Source organism: Lagenorhynchus albirostris, chromosome 11, assembly GCF_949774975.1.
Source record: "Lagenorhynchus albirostris chromosome 11, mLagAlb1.1, whole genome shotgun sequence".
Lineage (NCBI taxonomy): Eukaryota > Metazoa > Chordata > Mammalia > Artiodactyla > Delphinidae > Lagenorhynchus > Lagenorhynchus albirostris.
The window spans coordinates 82778787-82797688 of NC_083105.1; the positions used below are offsets into that span (position 1 = coordinate 82778787).

Here is an 18902-nt window from a genome sequence, read left to right on the forward strand (position 1 = left end):
GAAAGAATGGGGGCAAAGCAGGAGGACAAGGGAGTGAGAGCAGGAGAGAAGGAGCAGAAGGGGCCAGAGGAGGAGGGATAGATGCCTCCTGGAAAAGTAGAAAGGGAGGAGTTGGAGAAAGAGGGGGATAGAGATGGTGGGGAAGGAGAAGAAACAGAAAACAAAAGGAACAGGAAGATCCAGGTACATGGAAACACTGGGAAAGATGGGAAATCCAAGAGAGGGGAGGAAAGAGAGGGATTGGAGGGTGCAGGACAGAAGGGAGCAGAACCCAGGAGAATGAGGGGGCCAGAGAGAGAGAAAGGGGGGACAACGGGGGTGTGGGGACAGAGGCAGGGGAGAAGAGACAGCTTTGTACGGAGATGGGAAATTGTAGTGGACAAGCAGGAAAGTTGGGGAGAATGAGAGATGGACCGTGAAACAAAAAGGGGGAGGAAAGAGTGGAGCAGAACAGATAGGAGGAGAATTAAGAGAAGGGGAGAGACATCTACAAAATGGGGAGGGTGGATGGGACGGGGTAACCGGGAGAGGGGTAGACACAGAAAGGGGAGCATAAAATAGTGGCATGGAGGACAAAATGCATGTGTGAAAAAATATATTCTTTGATAATATTTTTACTCCTGTGTGTTTCTCTGTATCACGTGCTACTCTTTAACTTCTAGAATGATGAAAAGATGAATGAAGTAATGAATCTGGCCCATACATTCCTGCAGAATTTCTGTCGGGGAAATCCACAGAATCAAGTTCTCCTCCATAAACATCTGAATTTGTTCTTAACCCCTGGTGTAAGTATTTGAGTGACTTCTAATATTTATAGTAAAGTGTCCATCTCATTCGTTTTAGCAACATTGATGGATAGAATTTTATTCATCTTCATCACCACATTTTTTAACTTGTAGGGGGTTCTCCTCCTAAAAGTGAATATCTTTTATTTCCATTAAGGAAACATTTAAAGAAACGTGAAAAATTACACAGATCTTACCTGCAGATGACAACTTCATTTATATGTACATAGTTTAATGTTAGGAAAAAGATGTGGTAGGACAGAGACTAACTCTTTGATGCCATGAGTAAGTTAAATCTGGAAAACTCAAAGGTGGAGTTAAATCTGCTCTGTAAAACATGTGTCAGCGAATACTAAGGAACAGCTACTTTTGAATAATACATAATTAAATTAATCTCAAGAATACTGTTGCCAACTTGTTGACCTTTATAATAAGCTCCGTTTTCCAACTAAATTCCTTTGTGAGCTCAGTTTTTTTTTTAAGTGCTGAATAATCTCAATGCTCTTTGTAGAAGACTTGCACAGAAAACTCACTACAGTTTTGCATAAAATAGGAAACTAATCACAAGCTGCGCAATTGGTCTAAGTACTGTAGAATAGAAAATTGATCTTGTCAGAGTTACAAGGGCACATTCCTCTGTGTGTAGCTCCTTGAAGCAGAAACCATGCGGCACATCTTCATGAACAATTATCATCTGTGCAATGAAATTAGCGAGAGGGTTATCCAGCACTTCGTGCACTGCATTGAGACACACGGCCGCCACGTGGAGTACCTGAGGTTTCTGCAGACGATTGTCAAAGCAGATGGTAAATATGTGAAGAAATGCCAGGATATGGTGATGACCGAGGTATGTTCTCAGTTTGTATTTTATCAGCTTCACATAAACAATATGCTCAAATATGGGTTTTCTGTTAATTTAGAGTGACAAACAATCCCCCAGCAACATAGGTTTGGAAAATAAATTAAGTACGACTACTTAAGCACAAATGTATTTTGCTTAGACCTAGGGAAGTAACGTATCATAAGTTGATGTTATAATTTTCTAGGAGTTTATTTTTTTTTTGATTCTTAATGAATTTGTGTATTTTAAATAATGAGTAAAATCCTATGAAAAGTTATAGATTATTTAGAATGAAAGTGATTAAATTTTATATTTTTAAGTTTCAGTATGTAACAAAAATGGATTAAACTCTGCTTTTCAAGTGCCCTTATTACTCGGTTCCTGAAACATAGAATGGGTGTTCTTTGCTACTATTTACAGGGGGCTTTGAAGGGAATGAAACGAATGAATAGAAATTATCCATCAGTGATTCATTATATATGGAAACTTAGCTATTTAGAGTAAGTTAAAAATTTGAGAAAAGCAAATGGATGAAGTACTTCATTTATTTTGCCCTTTTCATTATGTTGTTTGTCATTGAGTAAGATTTATACAATGAATGAGTTACTCACTGGGAACCAAGTGATACTTTGGAGAATACTTTGAGCCTGTTTGGGTAAATCATTGCTCTGTGACCTAATGGTTCTCTAAAGGCCTGTATGGATTAGGCAGCTTTCAAACATGGCTACAAACAAGTTATATAGTAGATTATAGTGATTTGGGGGGATTTTCATAATGATGTACCTTAAATTTGAGAGTGGGAGTAGTTTCTATATTGGTATAATGTGAGTCCCTCTTGCTCCATAGAAATGTTAAAGTTAATTCAGCTGGAAGCCTTGAATTTTTAAACGTAAATTATTGTTATTAACATTTAAGGAGCATTTTAAACTTGTAAAATTTACCTCTTATCTGTATTTACATTAACATTAGCCCTTCATTGCCTAGAAATGTGAGAGTTAATTTGATTTTGGAAAATCATCATGGAAAGACTTAAAATGGGAAAGCAGCGCATAGTTAAGCCAGTCCTATGGCATTTATTAGGTGAAGCATTTCTGTGTGTAAAGAAGTATTTATAATATTATGTTAATATATAAATTTTTGACCCATATACATTCACTTTCAACAAAACTTTCAGTGTAAGCCAATTAATTGTCTTATCAATTCAAATAAAATAGAGAGAAAAATTACATAATCTGTGTTCTCCACCAGAATATTTCACATTGGCGTCAGAAAATTGGTGCTGTAATAGACAGCAAGAATTGAGGCCTGCGCAGCTCCTGACCTGTCTGTGGTTTGGGGTTGCTATCTGCCTCATAAAGCAAAGTAGAGGGTTTGTCTTCTGGGAAGACAAAAGTCTTCTCTGCCAAAACCTCTTACATAGTTGGCCTTGGCACCTTCCAGGAATTGGAGGGCAGGGATTGAGACCTCTTGAGTCTGGGTTTTCAGTTGAGGTAGAGAGAGAAGACAGCAGTTATGAAGTCTGGAGTGGGGTGTAGTTACCTCCAGAACTCATCACTGTTAACTCAGCCTGGGCTTCACGACAGTCAAAGTGGATTCCTCAATAAAATAATAATACAGTTTCCCCCCCAAAATAGACAAGGCATTACGGTGATTGAGCAATAAAATTACCACCTGCTGGAATTCTCCACTGAAGTTATATAAACAAAACAGGGAGGAAAATTTATGTCCTAAAGCCCCTACATATTCATTCTTTGTCTCTCTCTCTCTTTTTTAAAAGTTGTCTTTTTCTCTTCATTTCTCCCATCTCTGCTTTTACCTCCATTCTCTACCGACATCCATGACACGTGGAATCTCCAAATTCTCGTAGAGTTGCATTTGGTTCAGTGTACTTGCTTACTTATTCTGTCACTATTGAAGGAGATGGGGATATTTTATTCTATAGTAAAATTAGACTTACGAGATTTCTCATGCTTGGCAATGGAGTCTGCCATTTGAAGTAGAAGGAAGTAACTTCATTGGAATATTTTGCAGGTTTAATTTCAGTGAGTGACTCACTGAACAGTTTACTGTCATCTGTGTCCTTAATTCTTGCCCCTCTCCACCTCTTCCATGTCTCTCCGACTGGTTTTGATAACATTCATAACTAATCACTTGACACATGCCTAGAATCTTTTTTACCATCCTGCCTTGGTGTAGTTCTTCATTTGCAGTGTTATCTATGTTTTTACAAAGAGACGCACATATTTCCAGATAGACCAAGCCTTTGGAAATAACTGCAAGGATGAACATTTGGACTGCTATGTCGACTCTCTTGTTATCATTTCAGTTGATAAATGGGGGTGAAGATGTGCTGGTATTTTACAATGATAGAGCATCATTTCCCATCCTTCTCCATATGATGTGTTCAGAGAGGGACCGAGGGGACGAGAGTGGCCCCTTAGCCTACCACATCACCCTTGTGGAGTTGCTGGCAGCATGCACAGAGGGGAAAAATGTCTACACTGAAATCAAGTGCAATTCCCTTCTGCCCCTGGACGACATAGTGAGGGTGGTGACCCATGACGACTGCATCCCTGAGGTAAGCCTGGCAAAAGCTTAGTGGTTATAGAATTGTTAGTAATTTTTAATAAGTGCCGGAAGTCCTCCTACTATTATTTATAATGAGATAATGTATTTAGTGAAGGAATTGTACTTAGCTATACAATTAGGAACATTTAAAAGAGCATAAAAAGTTTACTCTTTTGTTCTACAAGGAACTGTGAAAGAGGATAAACCTTTTTAAAGTATAGCCTCTATTAGTTTACTAGAAGCTACTATAGGAATTTCTAGGTATGGCATTGTGATCAAACAGAAAAATTGACTTGTAACCTCTAGTATGTTCCTGAGCATAAAACAGATGCTTCATAAATAATTCACAGTCATCAGTAGGAGAGGCTAGGATGGTACTGCAGGATCACTATCAGATTCTCTAGGTTTACCTTTGCTTTATGGTGTAGATGCATTCTTGGAAATATGGACACATTTTGCTTTATTCACACATCATCTTTTACCCTCTGTTCTTGTTTGGCATGCCGGCAGGGAAGAAACTCATTAGAAGCTGGTTGTCTGCCAACAAGATTAATGAGGCTTCCAGGAACGTGCATTGCAATAATGTTTTTCTTTTCTACCATTGTGGTGTATTGTTGCAAAGTTTATAAACATGTGATACACTAAATCCAAACATTTTAAATCACAGTAGCTTAAAAAGGCATCTGGTTAGGTTAACTTCCCTACTTCCAAATAGTCCTACACAGTGATGGACTTGAAAGTATATTTTTATGAAATTTTGTGGAATTGTTGATACCTCAAACCAAGGGTACTTCATGACTTGATTGGTTTGAAATAAGATGGCAAAGAAAGGAAGCATAGTGTAGTGATTAAATCCGTGGGTTCTGTCTTTATTTGAGGTCCTGATTCTGGCCATGCAGTTCTCTCGGACATAGCACTCTAACCTCTTATATTCACCTACTTCACCTCTCTTCATCCTTCAGATCTTGATTCAAGCATTACTTCTTTAAGGAAGACCCTCCTGGCTTCCCATAGTAGAGTCTATAAGAGCCTATAATTTGAAATTTGAATTTTATTCATTAAAAATATCTGTAGCCTTCACATTCTTTACCAAGATTATAAGCTAAATGAGAGTAACACCTGGGTCTGTTTGTAGTCACCATTATATTGTCTGAACCTGAACCTACATTTAATAAGTATGTTCTGAATGAATGAACGAATGGTTTAAAGAATGAGTCAAAATCTTGGATCCATTACTTTCTAGCTGTGTGACTGATTCCAACAGGGTACTTAACCTTCTAATCTTCAATTTACACAATTTTGAAGCGAAATAATTATAGTATGTACCTGATAGGATTGGTGGAGGATTAAATTAAGATCTTACATACAGACTGCTGAAGGTGTTTGGCATGTAGCAAGCACTGAATGCATATTAACTGCTGTCAAGATGATTATGATATGCACCAAATGGCTCTGATATCTCCGTGACACAGGCACCCTGCCATTGAAGATTTGCTTCAGATCTCAGTCAGGCAGAGATAAGTACTAAGGGCATGAAATCTGGCCCTGTATTCCTTATGGTTCTAACTCGGATTCTGTGAACCCTCTGAAATTGTTTACATGATTTTTTTATGTGTGTGCATTTTTCTGGGGAAATTTATAGCATTCATCACATTCTTATACAGAGAGAGAGAGAGGAGAGAAAAGAAGAGATGAGAAAAGAGAAGAAGGGGAAAGAAAAGGAAAAACAAAAACGATTGCCCTATGCACTTTAGAAATGGTATATGTTGGTGAGACTCATGCCAGTCTTTTATGAGGAACTTTGCTAAATCTGGAAAGGAACTTTACTACATCTTAAAATAATTCAAATTTTTTTTTTTTGGTAAGCTGTGAGCCTGCTTCTTCTCAGAAATAGTAATTTAAATGCTTTTGAATGGCAACAAAGTATTATTTAGTCAACATATTGAAGCATTGTATTAGATCTCTTTTGGTTGCAAGTGACAGAAACCCAATTTAAACTACTTTAAATTTTAAAAGGGAATTTTATTGGCTCTTGTATTTGGGAATTTGAAGAATAGTTGTTCATATGATTCAAGAGGTTCAAACGATGTCAGAATTCCTTCTATCTCTTGTTACCTTTTCCTTTGGGGTTTTGCCTCATTCTCTTTATCTGAGCATAATTTTCCTCCACACACCTGGAGAAGATGGGTCTTGGAGTCCAGGTGGACCTTGTTCCATTTTGACAATGAGAGAGGGGGAAAGAGAGCTAGAGAGAGAATGAGAGAATATGAATGAATGAATGACAGAGACAGAGAAGGGGAGGGGAGGTGGGGAGGTGAGGGGGAGAGGAGGGAAGAGAGGGAGGCAGAGAGGGAAAGAGAGTACTTTTGACTCCTAGTGTCTGAAATATGTTAGACTTGGTTTACATGAAGTTCACATTCTCACACCAATCACTGGGCCCAGGGGAATGGAATACTAGGTCATGTGTTTACCCTGGGTCAGGGGCTGGAGTGTTTTAGTAAAAGAAAGGAGACGGGAATGCTCTCTGGGTACACCCAAAGTATACTATGATTTACTATAGGAAATAACACAGTTTCACATAACCATTCATAATACATATTGGAAGATGAAGAATAAGGAAAAAACTCACTCTCTTCTCTATTTGAAACTTGCGCAGGTTAAAATTGCTTATGTGAATTTTGTTAATCACTGTTACGTTGACACTGAAGTGGAAATGAAAGAAATCTACACAAGTAACCACATTTGGAAATTATTTGAGAGCTTCTTGGTGGATATGGCAAGGGTAAGTCACGCATTGATCATTAAATACTACTTCCTGTTTAGTAAGGTCATTGATATATATTTTGACTAAACAGTATCAAGCATCTGGATGAAAACTTAGAATTAAACCGACTATGTTTAGATGTCATCTGTTACATTCAAAAAGTTGTGACTGAGTTTCATAAGACTGTGAGATTCAATGAGTTAATGTACTCAAAATGCCAGTACAGTGTATATGGCAGCAAGGTGTTCATTTTCACTTTTACAACTGACCGTATTGGCCTGTTAGTAAATGGAATTTTAGTAGCCTTTTTGCATCGGTTAGAGATGATATTTGGCAGAGGTCAATTTGTATTCGACCTTGTATCATGAATGCAATTATAAACCAGAGATGGAAGAGATCGCACGAGGTCTTGGATACTGCTTTCGGGCAGGTAGGTACTTGCAGACTATTTAGGACCCAGCACTGCCCACTATTGCCTATTCCACATTTTCTTTGGGAGTGTGCTCCAGTAATTGAATCATCTGCTGCTTTCACTCATGTCAGTCAGAATACAGTCTGCTTTTTACTTTGAGTCCATTTTCTCATGTTTGGCTTTTTGGGGGGTTGGGGAGGACACATGGAGCTGGCTGGCATTTTCCAGATACTGTCCAGCATATGTTTTTGCTCTGTTAATATTGAGTACATGAATGAACGAAGAAAGGAAGGAAGGAATCTTTGATAGATAGCACTTAATTTGAGTTAGTATATCTTAGCCCCTTTTTTGCCTGCCGAATGATAACGTCCAGGGTGTATTATTTTAGTTATTTTGTGGGGGGACGATCTTCTCCGGTTTTCCCATTAAAATTATGGGACATAATGTTCAAACATGAGTTTCACTAATAGAAGATAGTGTATAGCTAACTCCTTAGACTTATATGACTTATGGTGGCCTGTCCCAGTCCTTTGGCTTCCTACATTCCTGAGTGCTGGTCGTTTACAGGGGCTTCACTTAGATGTATTGGAGGAGAGGGGTTAGTGAAGTCCACATGGATGGATGCCAATTGCTATCCGTTAGCTCACTGCCTTCCTACAATTCTTTCTGGATGGAAGGAAGGCTAAAGGGATATAATAAAACATTAGCTGTAGATCCAGACATCCAAGAGCAATCTTAGATAATAGAATAAATCACATATTCCAGTCTAGGAGCTCTTTTATTTAGTCAAGGCTCGCAGGTGCAATGTACTTATTTCGCCTTTGGTATGGGGTAGTGTGAGTGAGCTCTGCTGTGTTCACACATGTGTGAAGCAAGGCAATCCTGTTTTACCTCATTTCTGTAGACCTTAAAAGCCACTCGCTACCTTCCTCAGGTAGACCTGCACCTGTGGAGGAGTCATCCTGTTTTACACAGGACTTAACATACCACTCATATTTACCCCTGTGACCTTGTGAAAGCCCTTGTAAGTGACTGGCCACAAGTATCTCCAGAGACCTTGGAGTAAAGGATGGTTTATATGCTGATGGCTGAGCTTTAAAACTGCACGTGCAGGAAGACATTAAAGAGATTACAGACTGATTTGCAGAGTTGCACAGTGCTATAGACTAAAGATAAGCTCGAAAAGACCAAGGTCACATTCTAGGCATCATGATCTGCAAAGCTGAAAGGATTTTTATTTTTAAACCAAAGAAGGCTTGATGATAACTGTCATTGATTATGCTACCTTGGAAACAGTCTTTCCATTGATGTGTTTATTCATAAGGCTAAAGGGTATATATTCTTTTTTTTTTTAAAGTATGCATGTAGGGAGGACTTTTATTTTAGCTATTCAATATTTAAATAGACATAGTGTTATTAGTATATAAAGGCTTTAAGGGAATTTCAAGTTTTCTTGGTCTATTCAATCATTATGTCTAACCACAACAGCTTAACTATACTGCAGAAGCATTTTTTTTTCTTTCCTTCTTGTTTCCCTCTGATTTATATTTTAAAGCAGCAACTCTCTTATGCCCTCACCGAGAATGACAAGGACTCACCCTTCCTACTTCAGGGAAGGGGCAGGAAACCTGACTTTTCCATATTTGGGATTTGTCTTTCTCCCCGTGAAGACAGATTAAGGAGCCAACACACACTTTCAAATTCAAATACAAAAAAATACGGTTAAAAAAGTGGAATGTGGCCTTTGAGGTGAATTTTCAGTTCAGTAGAACAGTAGCTCTCAAACTTTACTGAGCAGCAGAATTATCTGCAGGATTTGTTAGAACACATACATGTTGCTGGGCCTCACTCCCATAGTTTCTGATTCAGTAGATGTGAGACTTGGCATTTTTAACAAGTTTTCAGGTGATGCTGAAGCTGCTGGTCCAGCGACCACACTTTGAGAATCACTGCAGTAGAGCAAGGTAGTCAGCAATAGGCATTTTAGAGTCATTAGCCAGACCAGAGTTCAAGTTTAGGCTCTGTCTCTTACTAGCTCAGTTATCCTGGGCAAGGTACTTAGCCCTCTGACCCTGAGTTTCCTTATTTGTCAAATACATATAATAATAACACATTCCTGGGCTTCCCTGGTGGCGCAGTGGTTGAGAGTCCTCCTGCCGATGCAGGGGACGCGGGTTCGTGCCCCGGTCCGGGAAGATCCCACATGCCGCGGAGCGGCTAGGCCCGTGAGCCATGGCCGCTGAGCCTGCGCGTCCGGAGCCTGTGTTTCGCAGCGGGAGGGGCCGCAGCAGTGAGAGGCCCGCGTACCGCTAAAAAAAAAAAAAAAAGTAAATAACACATTCCTTATGGCGTTACTGGAGGCTTCAGTGAGATAATACGTATAGAGCTCTTAGCACATGCTCGGCACTTAGAGAGTTGGTGCCATCACCCATTTTATCCCTGTCATGGTTAACATCGCTGGTATTACAAGGTTATATGTAGCCTTTAAAGCAATTTCAAGTAGCTTCCCCAAGACCCGATAACAATGTTGAGGATAACCTAAAGGAGGCCCATCTTACGCAGGCAAGAGCCAGAAACCATGTTTGTGAAGCTGGACACACACAATAGTGACTTGATGTAGAGATGGACTAAATTCAGATATTACAACAAAGTTATGAAATCCTGGAGCAACTGATTTACATCAGTGAGACATGGTGAAGGTAATCTGGAGGAAAGGTATTTGGTAAATTGGACCTAACGAATCGTAGGATCTTAGGGTTGAAAGAGACTGGCAGTCCTACTGTTCACAGTTTCTAGCACCTGCCTGTATATTTCCATTTATAATGATCTCATTACTTTTTTGTGAGACAACTGATTTCATTACTACACAACTTGAATTGTTAGAAACCAAAACTGAGCCAGATTTTTAAATTTTATTTTATTCATTTTCTTAAAAAGCAGGTTCTTATTAGTCATCAATTTTATACACATCACTGTATACATGTCAGTCCCAATCGCCCAATTCATCACACCACCATCCCCACCCCCCCGCTGCTTTCCACCATTGGTGTCCATACGTTTGTTCTATACATCTGTGTCTCAAATTTCTGCCCTGCAAACCCGGTTCATCTGTACTATTTTTCTAGGTTCCACATATATGCGTTAATATACGATATTTTTTTGCTCTTTCTGACTTACTTCACTCTGTATAACAGTCTCTAGATCCATCCATGTCTCAACAAATGACCCAGTTTCGTTCCTTTTTATGGCTGAGTAATATTCCATTGTATGTATGTACCACATCTTCTTTATCCATTCGTCTGTCAATGGGCATTTAGGTTGCTTCCATGACCTGCCTATTGTAAATAGTGCTGCAGTGAACATTGGGGTGCATGTGTCTTTTTGAATTAGGTTTTCTCTGGGTATATGCCCAGTAGTGGGATTGCTGGATCATATGGTAATTCTATTTTTAGTTTTTTAACAAACCTCCATACTGCTCTCTATAGTGGCTGTAACAATTTACATTCCCACCAACAGTGCAAGAGGGTTTCCTTTTCTCCACACCCACTCCAGCATTTGTTGTTTGTAGATTTTCTGATGATGCCCATTCTAACTGGTGTGAGGTGATACCTCATTGTAGTTTTGATTTGCATTTCTCTAATAATTAGTGATGTTGAGCAGCTTTTCATGTGCCTCTTGGCCATCTGTATGTCTTCTTTACAGAAATGTCTATTTAGGTCTTTTGCCCATTTTTGGATTGGGTTGTTTGTTTTTTTTAATATTGAGCTGCATGAGCTGTTTATATATTTTGGAGATTAATCCTTTGTCAGTTCCTTCATTTGCAAATATTTTCTCCCATTCTGAGGGTTGTCTTTTCGTCTTGTTTATGGTTTCCTTTGCTGTGAAAAAGATTTTAAGTTTCATTAGGTCCCATTTGTTTATTTTGGTTTTTATTTCCATTACTCTAGGAGGTGGATCAAAAAAGATCTTGCTCTGATTTATGGCAAAGAGTGTTCTTCCTATGTATTCCTCTAAGAGTTTTATACTGTCTGGTCTTACATTTAGGTCTCGAATCCATTTTGAGTTTACTTTTGTGTATCATGTTAGGGAGTGTTCTAATTTCATTCTTTTACATGTAGCTGTCCAATTTTCCCAGCACCACTTATTGAAGAGACTGTCTTTTCTCCATTGTATATCCTTGCCTCCTTTATCATAGATTAGTTGACCATACGTGCGTGGGTTTATCTCTGGGTTTTCTATCTTGTTCCATTGATCTATGATTCTGTGTTTGTGCCAGTACCATATTGTCTTGATTACTGTAGCTTTGTAGTATAGTCTGAAGTCAGGGAGCCTGATTCCTCCAGCTCTGTATTTTTCCCTCAAGACTGCTTTGGCTATTAGGGGACTTTTGTGTCTCCATACAAATTTTAAGATTTTTTGTTCTAGTTCCGTAAAAAATGCCATTGGTAATTTGAGAGGGATTGCATTGAATCTGTAGATTGCTTTGGGTAGTATAGTCATTTTCACAATATTGATTCTTCCAATCCAAGAACATGGTATATCTCTCCATCTGTTGGTATCATCTTTAATTTCTTTCATCAGTGTCTTATAGTTTTCTGCATACAGGTCTTTTGTCTTCCTAGGTTGGGTTATTCCTAGGTATTTTATTCTTTCTGTTGCAATGGTAAATGGGAGTGTTTCTCTTTCAGATTTTTCATCATTAGTGTATAGGAATGCAAGAGATTTCTGTGCATTAATTTTGTATCCTGCAACTTTACCATTGATTAGCTCTAGTATTTTTCTAGTGGCATCTTTAGGATTCTCTATGTATAGTATCATGTCATCTGCAAACAGTGACAGTTTTATTTCCTCTTTTCCAATTTGTGTTCCTCTTATTTCTTCTTCTTCTCTGATTGCCGTGGCTAGGACTTCCAAAACTATGTTGAATAATAGTGGTGAGAGTGGACATCCTTGTCTTGTTCCTGATCTTAGAGGAAATGCTTTCAATTTTTCACCATTGAGAATCACGTTTGCTGTGGGTTTGTTGTATATGGCCTTTATTATGTTGAGGTAGTTTCCCTCTATGCCCACTTTCTGGACAGTTTTTTATCATAAATGGGTGTTGAATTTTGTCAAAAGCTTTTTCTGCATCTATTGAGATGATCATATGGTTTTTATTCTTCAATTTGTTAATATGGTGTATCACATTGATTGATTTGTGTATATTGAAGGATCCTTGCATCCCTGGGATAAATCCCACTTGATCATGGTGTATGATCTTTTCAAAGTGTTGTTGGATTCTGTTTGCTAGTATTTTGTTGAGGATTTTTTCATCTATATTGATCAGTGATATTGGTCTGTAATTTTCTTTTTTTGTAGTATCTTTGTCTGGTTTTGGTATCAGGGTGATAGTGGCCTCATAGAATGAGTTTGGGTGTGTTCCTTCCTCTGCAATTTTTTGGAAGAGTTTGAGAGGGATGGATTTTAGCTCTTCTCTAAATGTTTGATAGAATTCACCTGTGAAGGCATCTGGTCCTGGGCTTTTGTTTGTTGAAAGATTTTTAATCACAGTTTCAATTTCATTACTTGCGATTGGTCTGTTCATATTTTCTACTTCTTCCTGGTTCAGTCTTGGAAGGTTATACCTTTCTAAGAATTTGTCCATTTCTTCCAGGTTGTCCATTTTATTGGCATAGAGTTGCTTGTAGTAGTCTCTTCGGATGCTTTGTATTTCTGTGTTGTCTTCTATAACTTCACCTTTTTCATTTCTAATTTTATTCATTTGAGTCCTCTCCCTCTTTTTCTTGATGAGTCTGGCTAATGGTTTATCAATTTTGCTTATCTTCTCAAAGAACCTGCTTTTAGTTTTATTGGTCTTTGCTCTTGTTTTCTTTGTTTCCATTTCATTTATTTCTGATCTGATCTTTATGATTTCTTTCCTTCTGCTAACTTTGGGTTTTGTTTGTTCTTCTTTCTCTAGTTCCTTTAGGTGTAAGTTTAGATTGTTTATTTGAGATTTTCCTTGTTTCTTGAGGTAGGCTTGTATAGCTATAAACATCCCTCTTAGAACTGCTCTTGCTGCATCCCATAGATTTTGGATCATCGTGTTTTCATTGTCATATGTCTCTAGGTATTTTTTGATTTCTTCTTTGATTTCTTCAGTGATCTCTTGGTTATTTAGTAACGTATTGTTTAGCCTCCATGTGTTTGTGTTTTTTATGTTTTTTTTCTTGTAGTTGTTTTCTAATCTCATAGTGTTGTAATCAGAAAAGATGCTTGATATGATTTCCATTTTCTTAAATTTACTGAGGCTTGATTTGTGACCCAAGATGTGATCTATCCTGGAGAATGTTCCATGCACATTTGGGAAGAAAGTGTAATCTGCTGTTTTAGATGGGATGTCCTATAAATACCAGTTAAGTCTATTTGGTCTATTGTCTCATTTAAAGCTTCTGTTTCCTTATTTATTTTCATTTTGGATGATCTGTCCTTTGGTGTAAGTGAGATGTTAAAGTCCCCCACTACTATTGTGCCACTGTCGATTTCCTCTTTTATAGCTGTTAGCAGTTGCCTTATGTATTGAGGTTCTCCTATGTTGGGTGCATATATAATTGCTATATCTTCTTCTTGGATTGATCCCTTGATCATTATGTGTCCTTCCTTGTCTCTTGTAACATTCTTTATTTTAAAGTCTATTTTATCTGATATGAGTATTCCTACTCCAGCTTTCTTTTGATTTCCATTTGCATGGAATATCTTTTTCCATCCCCTCACTTTCAGTCTGTATGTGTCCCTAGGTCTGAAGTGGGTCTCTTGTAGACAGCATATAGATGGGTCTTGTTTTTGTATCCCTTCAGCAAGCCTGTGCCTTTTGGCTGGAGCATTTAATCCATTCACGTTTAAGGTAATTATCGATATGTATGTTCCTATGACCATTTACTTAATTGTTTTGGGTTTGTTTTTGTAGGTCCTTTTCTTCTCTTGTGTTTACCACTTAGAGAAGTTCCTGTAGCGTTTGTTTTAGAGCTGGTTTGGTGGTGCTGAATTCTCTTAGCCTTTGGTTGTCTGTAAAGCTTTTGATTTCTGAATGAGATCCTTGCCGGGTAGAGTAATCTTGGTTGTAGTTTCTTCCCTTTCATCACTTTAAGTATATCATGCCACTCCTTTCTGGCTGTAGAGTTTCTGCTGAGAAATCAGTTGTTAACCTTATGGGAATTCCCTTGTATGTTATTTGTTGTTTTTCCCTTGCTGCTTTCAATAATTTTTCTTTGTCTTTAATATTTGCCAATTTGATTACTATGTGTCTTGGCATATTTCTCCTTGGGTTTATCCTGTGTGGGACTTGCTGCGTTTCCTGGACTTGTGTTGCTCCTTCCTTTCCCATGTTAGGGATGTTTTCGACTGTAATCTCTTCTAATATTTTCTCTGGTCCTTTCTCCTTCTGGGACCCCTATAATGCAAATGTTGTTGCGTTTACTGTTGCCCCAGAGGTCTCTTAGGCTTTCTTCATTTCTTTTCATTCTTTTTTCTTTATTCTGTTCCGCAGCAGTGAATTTCACCATTCTGTCTTCCAGGTCACTTATCTGTTCTTCTGCCTCAGTTATTCTGCTATTGATTCCTTCTAGTGTAGTTTCATTTCAGTTATTGTGTTGTTCATCTCTGTTTATTTGTTCTTTAATTCTTCTGGGTCTTTGTTAAACATTTCTTGCATCTCTTGATATTTGCCTCCATTCTTTTTCCGAGGTCCTGGATCATCTTTACTATCATTATTGTGAATTCTTTTTCTGGAATGTTGCCTATCTCCACTTCATTTGGTTGTTTTTCTGGGGTTTTATCTTTTTCCTTCATCTGGTACATAGCCCTCTGCCTTTTCATCTTGTCTATCTTTCTGTGAATTTGGTTTCTCTCCACAGGCTGCAGAAGAAGTAGTTCTTCTTGCTTTGCTGTCTGCCCTCTGGTGCATGAGGCTATCTAAAAGGCTTGTGCATGTTTCCTAATGGGAGGGACCTGTGGTGGGTAGTGCTGGCTGTTTCTCTGGTGGGCAGATCTCAGTAAAACTTTAATCTGCTTGTCTGCTGACGGGTTGGGCTGAGTTCCCTCCCTGTTGGTTGTTTGGCCTGAGGCCACCCAACACTGGAACCTACCCGGGCTCTCTGGTGGGGCTAATGGTGGGCTCTTGGAGGGCTCACGCCAAGGAGTACTTCCCAGAACTTCTGCTGCCAGTATCCTTGTCCTCACTGTGAGACACAGCCACCCCCCACCTCTGCAGGAGGCCCTCCAACACTAACAGGTAGGTACGGTTCAGTCTCCCCTGGGGTCACTGCTCCTTCCCCTGGGTCCCGATGCGAACACTACTTTGTGTGTCCCCTCCAATAGTGGAGTCTGTGTTTCCCCCAGTCCTGTCGAAGTGCTGCAGTCAAATCCCACTAGCCCTCAAAGTCTGATTCTCTAGGAATTCCTCCTCCCGTTGCCAGACCCCCAGGTTGGGGAGCCTGTTGTGGGGCTCAGAACCTTCACTCCAGTGGGTGGACTTATGTGGTATAAGTGCTCTCCAGTCTGTGAGTCACCCACCCAGCAGTTATGGGATTTGATTTTATTGTGATTGCGCCCCTCCTCCCATCTCATTGTGGCTTCTCCTTTGTCTTTGGATGTGGGGTATCTTTTTTGGTGATTTCCAGTGTCTTTCTGTTGATGATTGTCCAGCAGCTAGTTGTGATTCTTGTGTTCTCACAAGAGGGAGTGAGAGCACATCCTTCTACTCCACCGTCTTGGTTCAGGGCCCCAGATTTTTATCTATTATAATTTTTACTTATTCTTTCCTTCTATAGCAGCATAGAATGATTCCATTCAGGAAGAATGTGGGTGTTTACTATTCTCCTCGCTGATGATGTAGTTTGAAATGGTAAAATTATTCAACTTAAAGGAACTTAAGATAATCTAGGCTGACCTCCTAATTTTGCTCCTGAGTTCCAGAGAGATTAATTTGCTAGCATGGAGTGACTCGCCTGGCTAGTAACAGAGCTGGGAGGTCTGTGGCAGCCTATTTCAGGGGTCTTTCCACAATAGCTTCTCAAATGTGTCATGACAGTCCTCATGTCTCCCATTATTTTCTCCATGACTTTCAGTGGTTCCTCTTCTGTTAAGGCTTCTGGGCTCTTTGTTTTCAGTACAGTTTTGAGTTCTTTCTAATTTGTCAGTGTTTTAAACATATGGCATTCGCGATGGAACCCAGTGCTTCAGGCAGGGTCCAGCCAGCACGAAGCAGATGATTATTTTAGTAGAAATTTGGAAAGCAATCCTATTTAGAAGCCAAATGGACTATTAACATGTAGCGGCCCTCGTACCACCGTCCACCTTTCTCCTCATGTTTCTCAGGAGTCAGCACCCCCAAGTTCTTTTTGTTTGCTCTTGGTAAAGCTCTCTAAAGAGTCCCCTTAATTAGTATCTTTTATTTTCCTGTTTGTACCCCCTTGTCTGTTATCTTGATAAGACCCATATAAGAAAAGCTTTCTGAAAGACTGCTTTTAACGAACTAAATTTGTTTATTTTTAATTTTTATTAATTTTATTTATTTTTATTTGTTTATTTGCACTGGATTGTTTCACGTCCTTACTCTATTCTGATTTTCTGACAGAGACTGCATCCATGTCCTGTAAATATACCAGGTTTAGATAGGCAGCAAAGCTGTTAGATACATGAAAATTTGCTCTACTGTCCTTTAGAGCATTTAACGGCAGCCCACTTTGATCTCCGTGCCAGTGCAGCGAAAATTGGTGTTTGTAGGGCAGAAATGCTTTCCTTTGCCTTCATAACTGATTGTTGTTGCAAAGTCAGGGGATTTGAGTCATCATTAGAAAGCATTTGGGGGGGGGCAGTGTTCAGTGTCAGACTCCCTTTTCTTTTGAAGATGTTCTCAATTTTGCTATCAATTTCAAGATTCTGTAATGGCCAGCAATACCCTAAATGATGTACTGGCAGATGAAATTAGACCGAGGGAAAGCTTAGAGATACACCTGACACATTGTCATGTCATTGCCCCATCAGTCATTGCTAAACAAGACAAATCAGAGTATTTCATTTCCAAAGAGATCACTTGAGCATTCTCTCCCTTTGTTTAGCTTACCAAATAGGTAGGAAATGGGAGTAAAGATAAATTTATATGTACTCTGAAACACACTTTCTAGGTTCTCTAATTTGATAGGATTGTGAAGGTTTTCTTTCCTTGATAAGTTGATTCCATTATTTTCTTCACTTTCTGAAGTTGAATGAGCCATCGAAAAGTCTCATTCTAAAGCCTTCTTTGAATATGCCCTTATTAGCTGACATTGCAGCCAAGTGAAGAGTGTAAATATTCTGTAAATATTATTTTGTGTGTAGCACCTTTCCCTCAGTTGTAATTCTGTTTTTCTCCTCAGTTTTCATGCTGAATTATACTGATGGTGCCCAGGTGGGATGAGCACTTGGTTGGCTCTTCTCGATTGATGATTGGTTGGCCCCTGTCCTGCCCTTCAAGTCAATTTCAGCGTTTATCATAGTTGATTGATTCCTTCTTGAAACCTGTCCTCACTTGGCCCCCAGGATATCAGCCCTGCTCCCACCTCACTGGCCACTCCCTTTCAATCTCCTTTGCTGTTTCCTCCAAATCTTCCCAGCTTCTAAATATTGAAATGTGCCAGGCTTAAACCTTAGACTTGCTCCCTTCTCTGTCTACAGTCACTTGCTTGCTGATCTCATCCATTCTCCTAACTTTAATCCCACGCTGGTTGAAGCTTGGGTCCTTCCCCTGATAGTCTCACATATCTCGCTGCCCACGAGACATCTCCAGTTGGCTATCGAACCTCAAACTCTTCATTCACTTTCTTGGCCCACTAAAATTAATTCCTTCTCAAGTCATTTGTATCTCAGTAAACGGCAATTCCATCATTCAGTCTAGGCATTCGGGCATAAAAATCTTGGTGTCATCTGTAACTCTTATTTTCTTGCTCTTCAGTTTAATCCTTTAGCAAATTCTGCAAGCATTAACCTTAAAATATTCAAAATCTGACTACCTCTGAATACTTTGATCAGTGCCACCCTGCAACAAGGTACCATTAACTCTCATCTGGATAACTTCAGTAGCTTCATAACCTGTCTTCCCTGCTTCTACTCTTGCCCCCTCCCTTCATCATCTATTCTCTATACAGCAGCTATAATGATTAAAAAAGAGGAAGAACTTTGATTCAGGTCACTCCTCTGCTCAGATTCCTCACAGAGTAAAACCACTACATGATTGGGCTTTCCCCTGTCCAACAAACACCCCCATCCCCGCCCTTACTTCCCAGTGTGCTCTTGTTCTCCCCCTACCTAGCTCTCTGCTTCATCTGGTGGCCTCTTGCTGCTCCTCAGATATGGCAAACACACTCTCATCTCAGCATCTTTGCATCTGCCTGGGATGCTCTCATCCCCCAGGTACCCTCCATTCTCGTGACTTCTTTCAGGCCCTTGCCTAAAGTCTTCAGAGAGGGCTTGGCTGACTACCTGGTGTAAGGTAACAATGTCTTCCTTCCGTCCCTC

General features: G+C 39.3%; 1 protein-coding gene across 1 annotated transcript in view; it reads left to right on the plus strand.

The window, feature by feature from the left end:
- The window catches only part of ITPR2 (inositol 1,4,5-trisphosphate receptor type 2), a 527197-nt gene that overhangs the window by 252351 nt on the left and 255944 nt on the right, over positions 1 to 18902 (plus strand). The window contains exons 29-32 of the mRNA XM_060166697.1: positions 663 to 785; positions 1432 to 1632; positions 3953 to 4204; positions 6851 to 6976. Coding sequence (XP_060022680.1) covers positions 663 to 785; positions 1432 to 1632; positions 3953 to 4204; positions 6851 to 6976 — 702 coding nt within the window. The remainder of the gene's footprint in view (positions 1 to 662; positions 786 to 1431; positions 1633 to 3952; positions 4205 to 6850; positions 6977 to 18902) is intronic.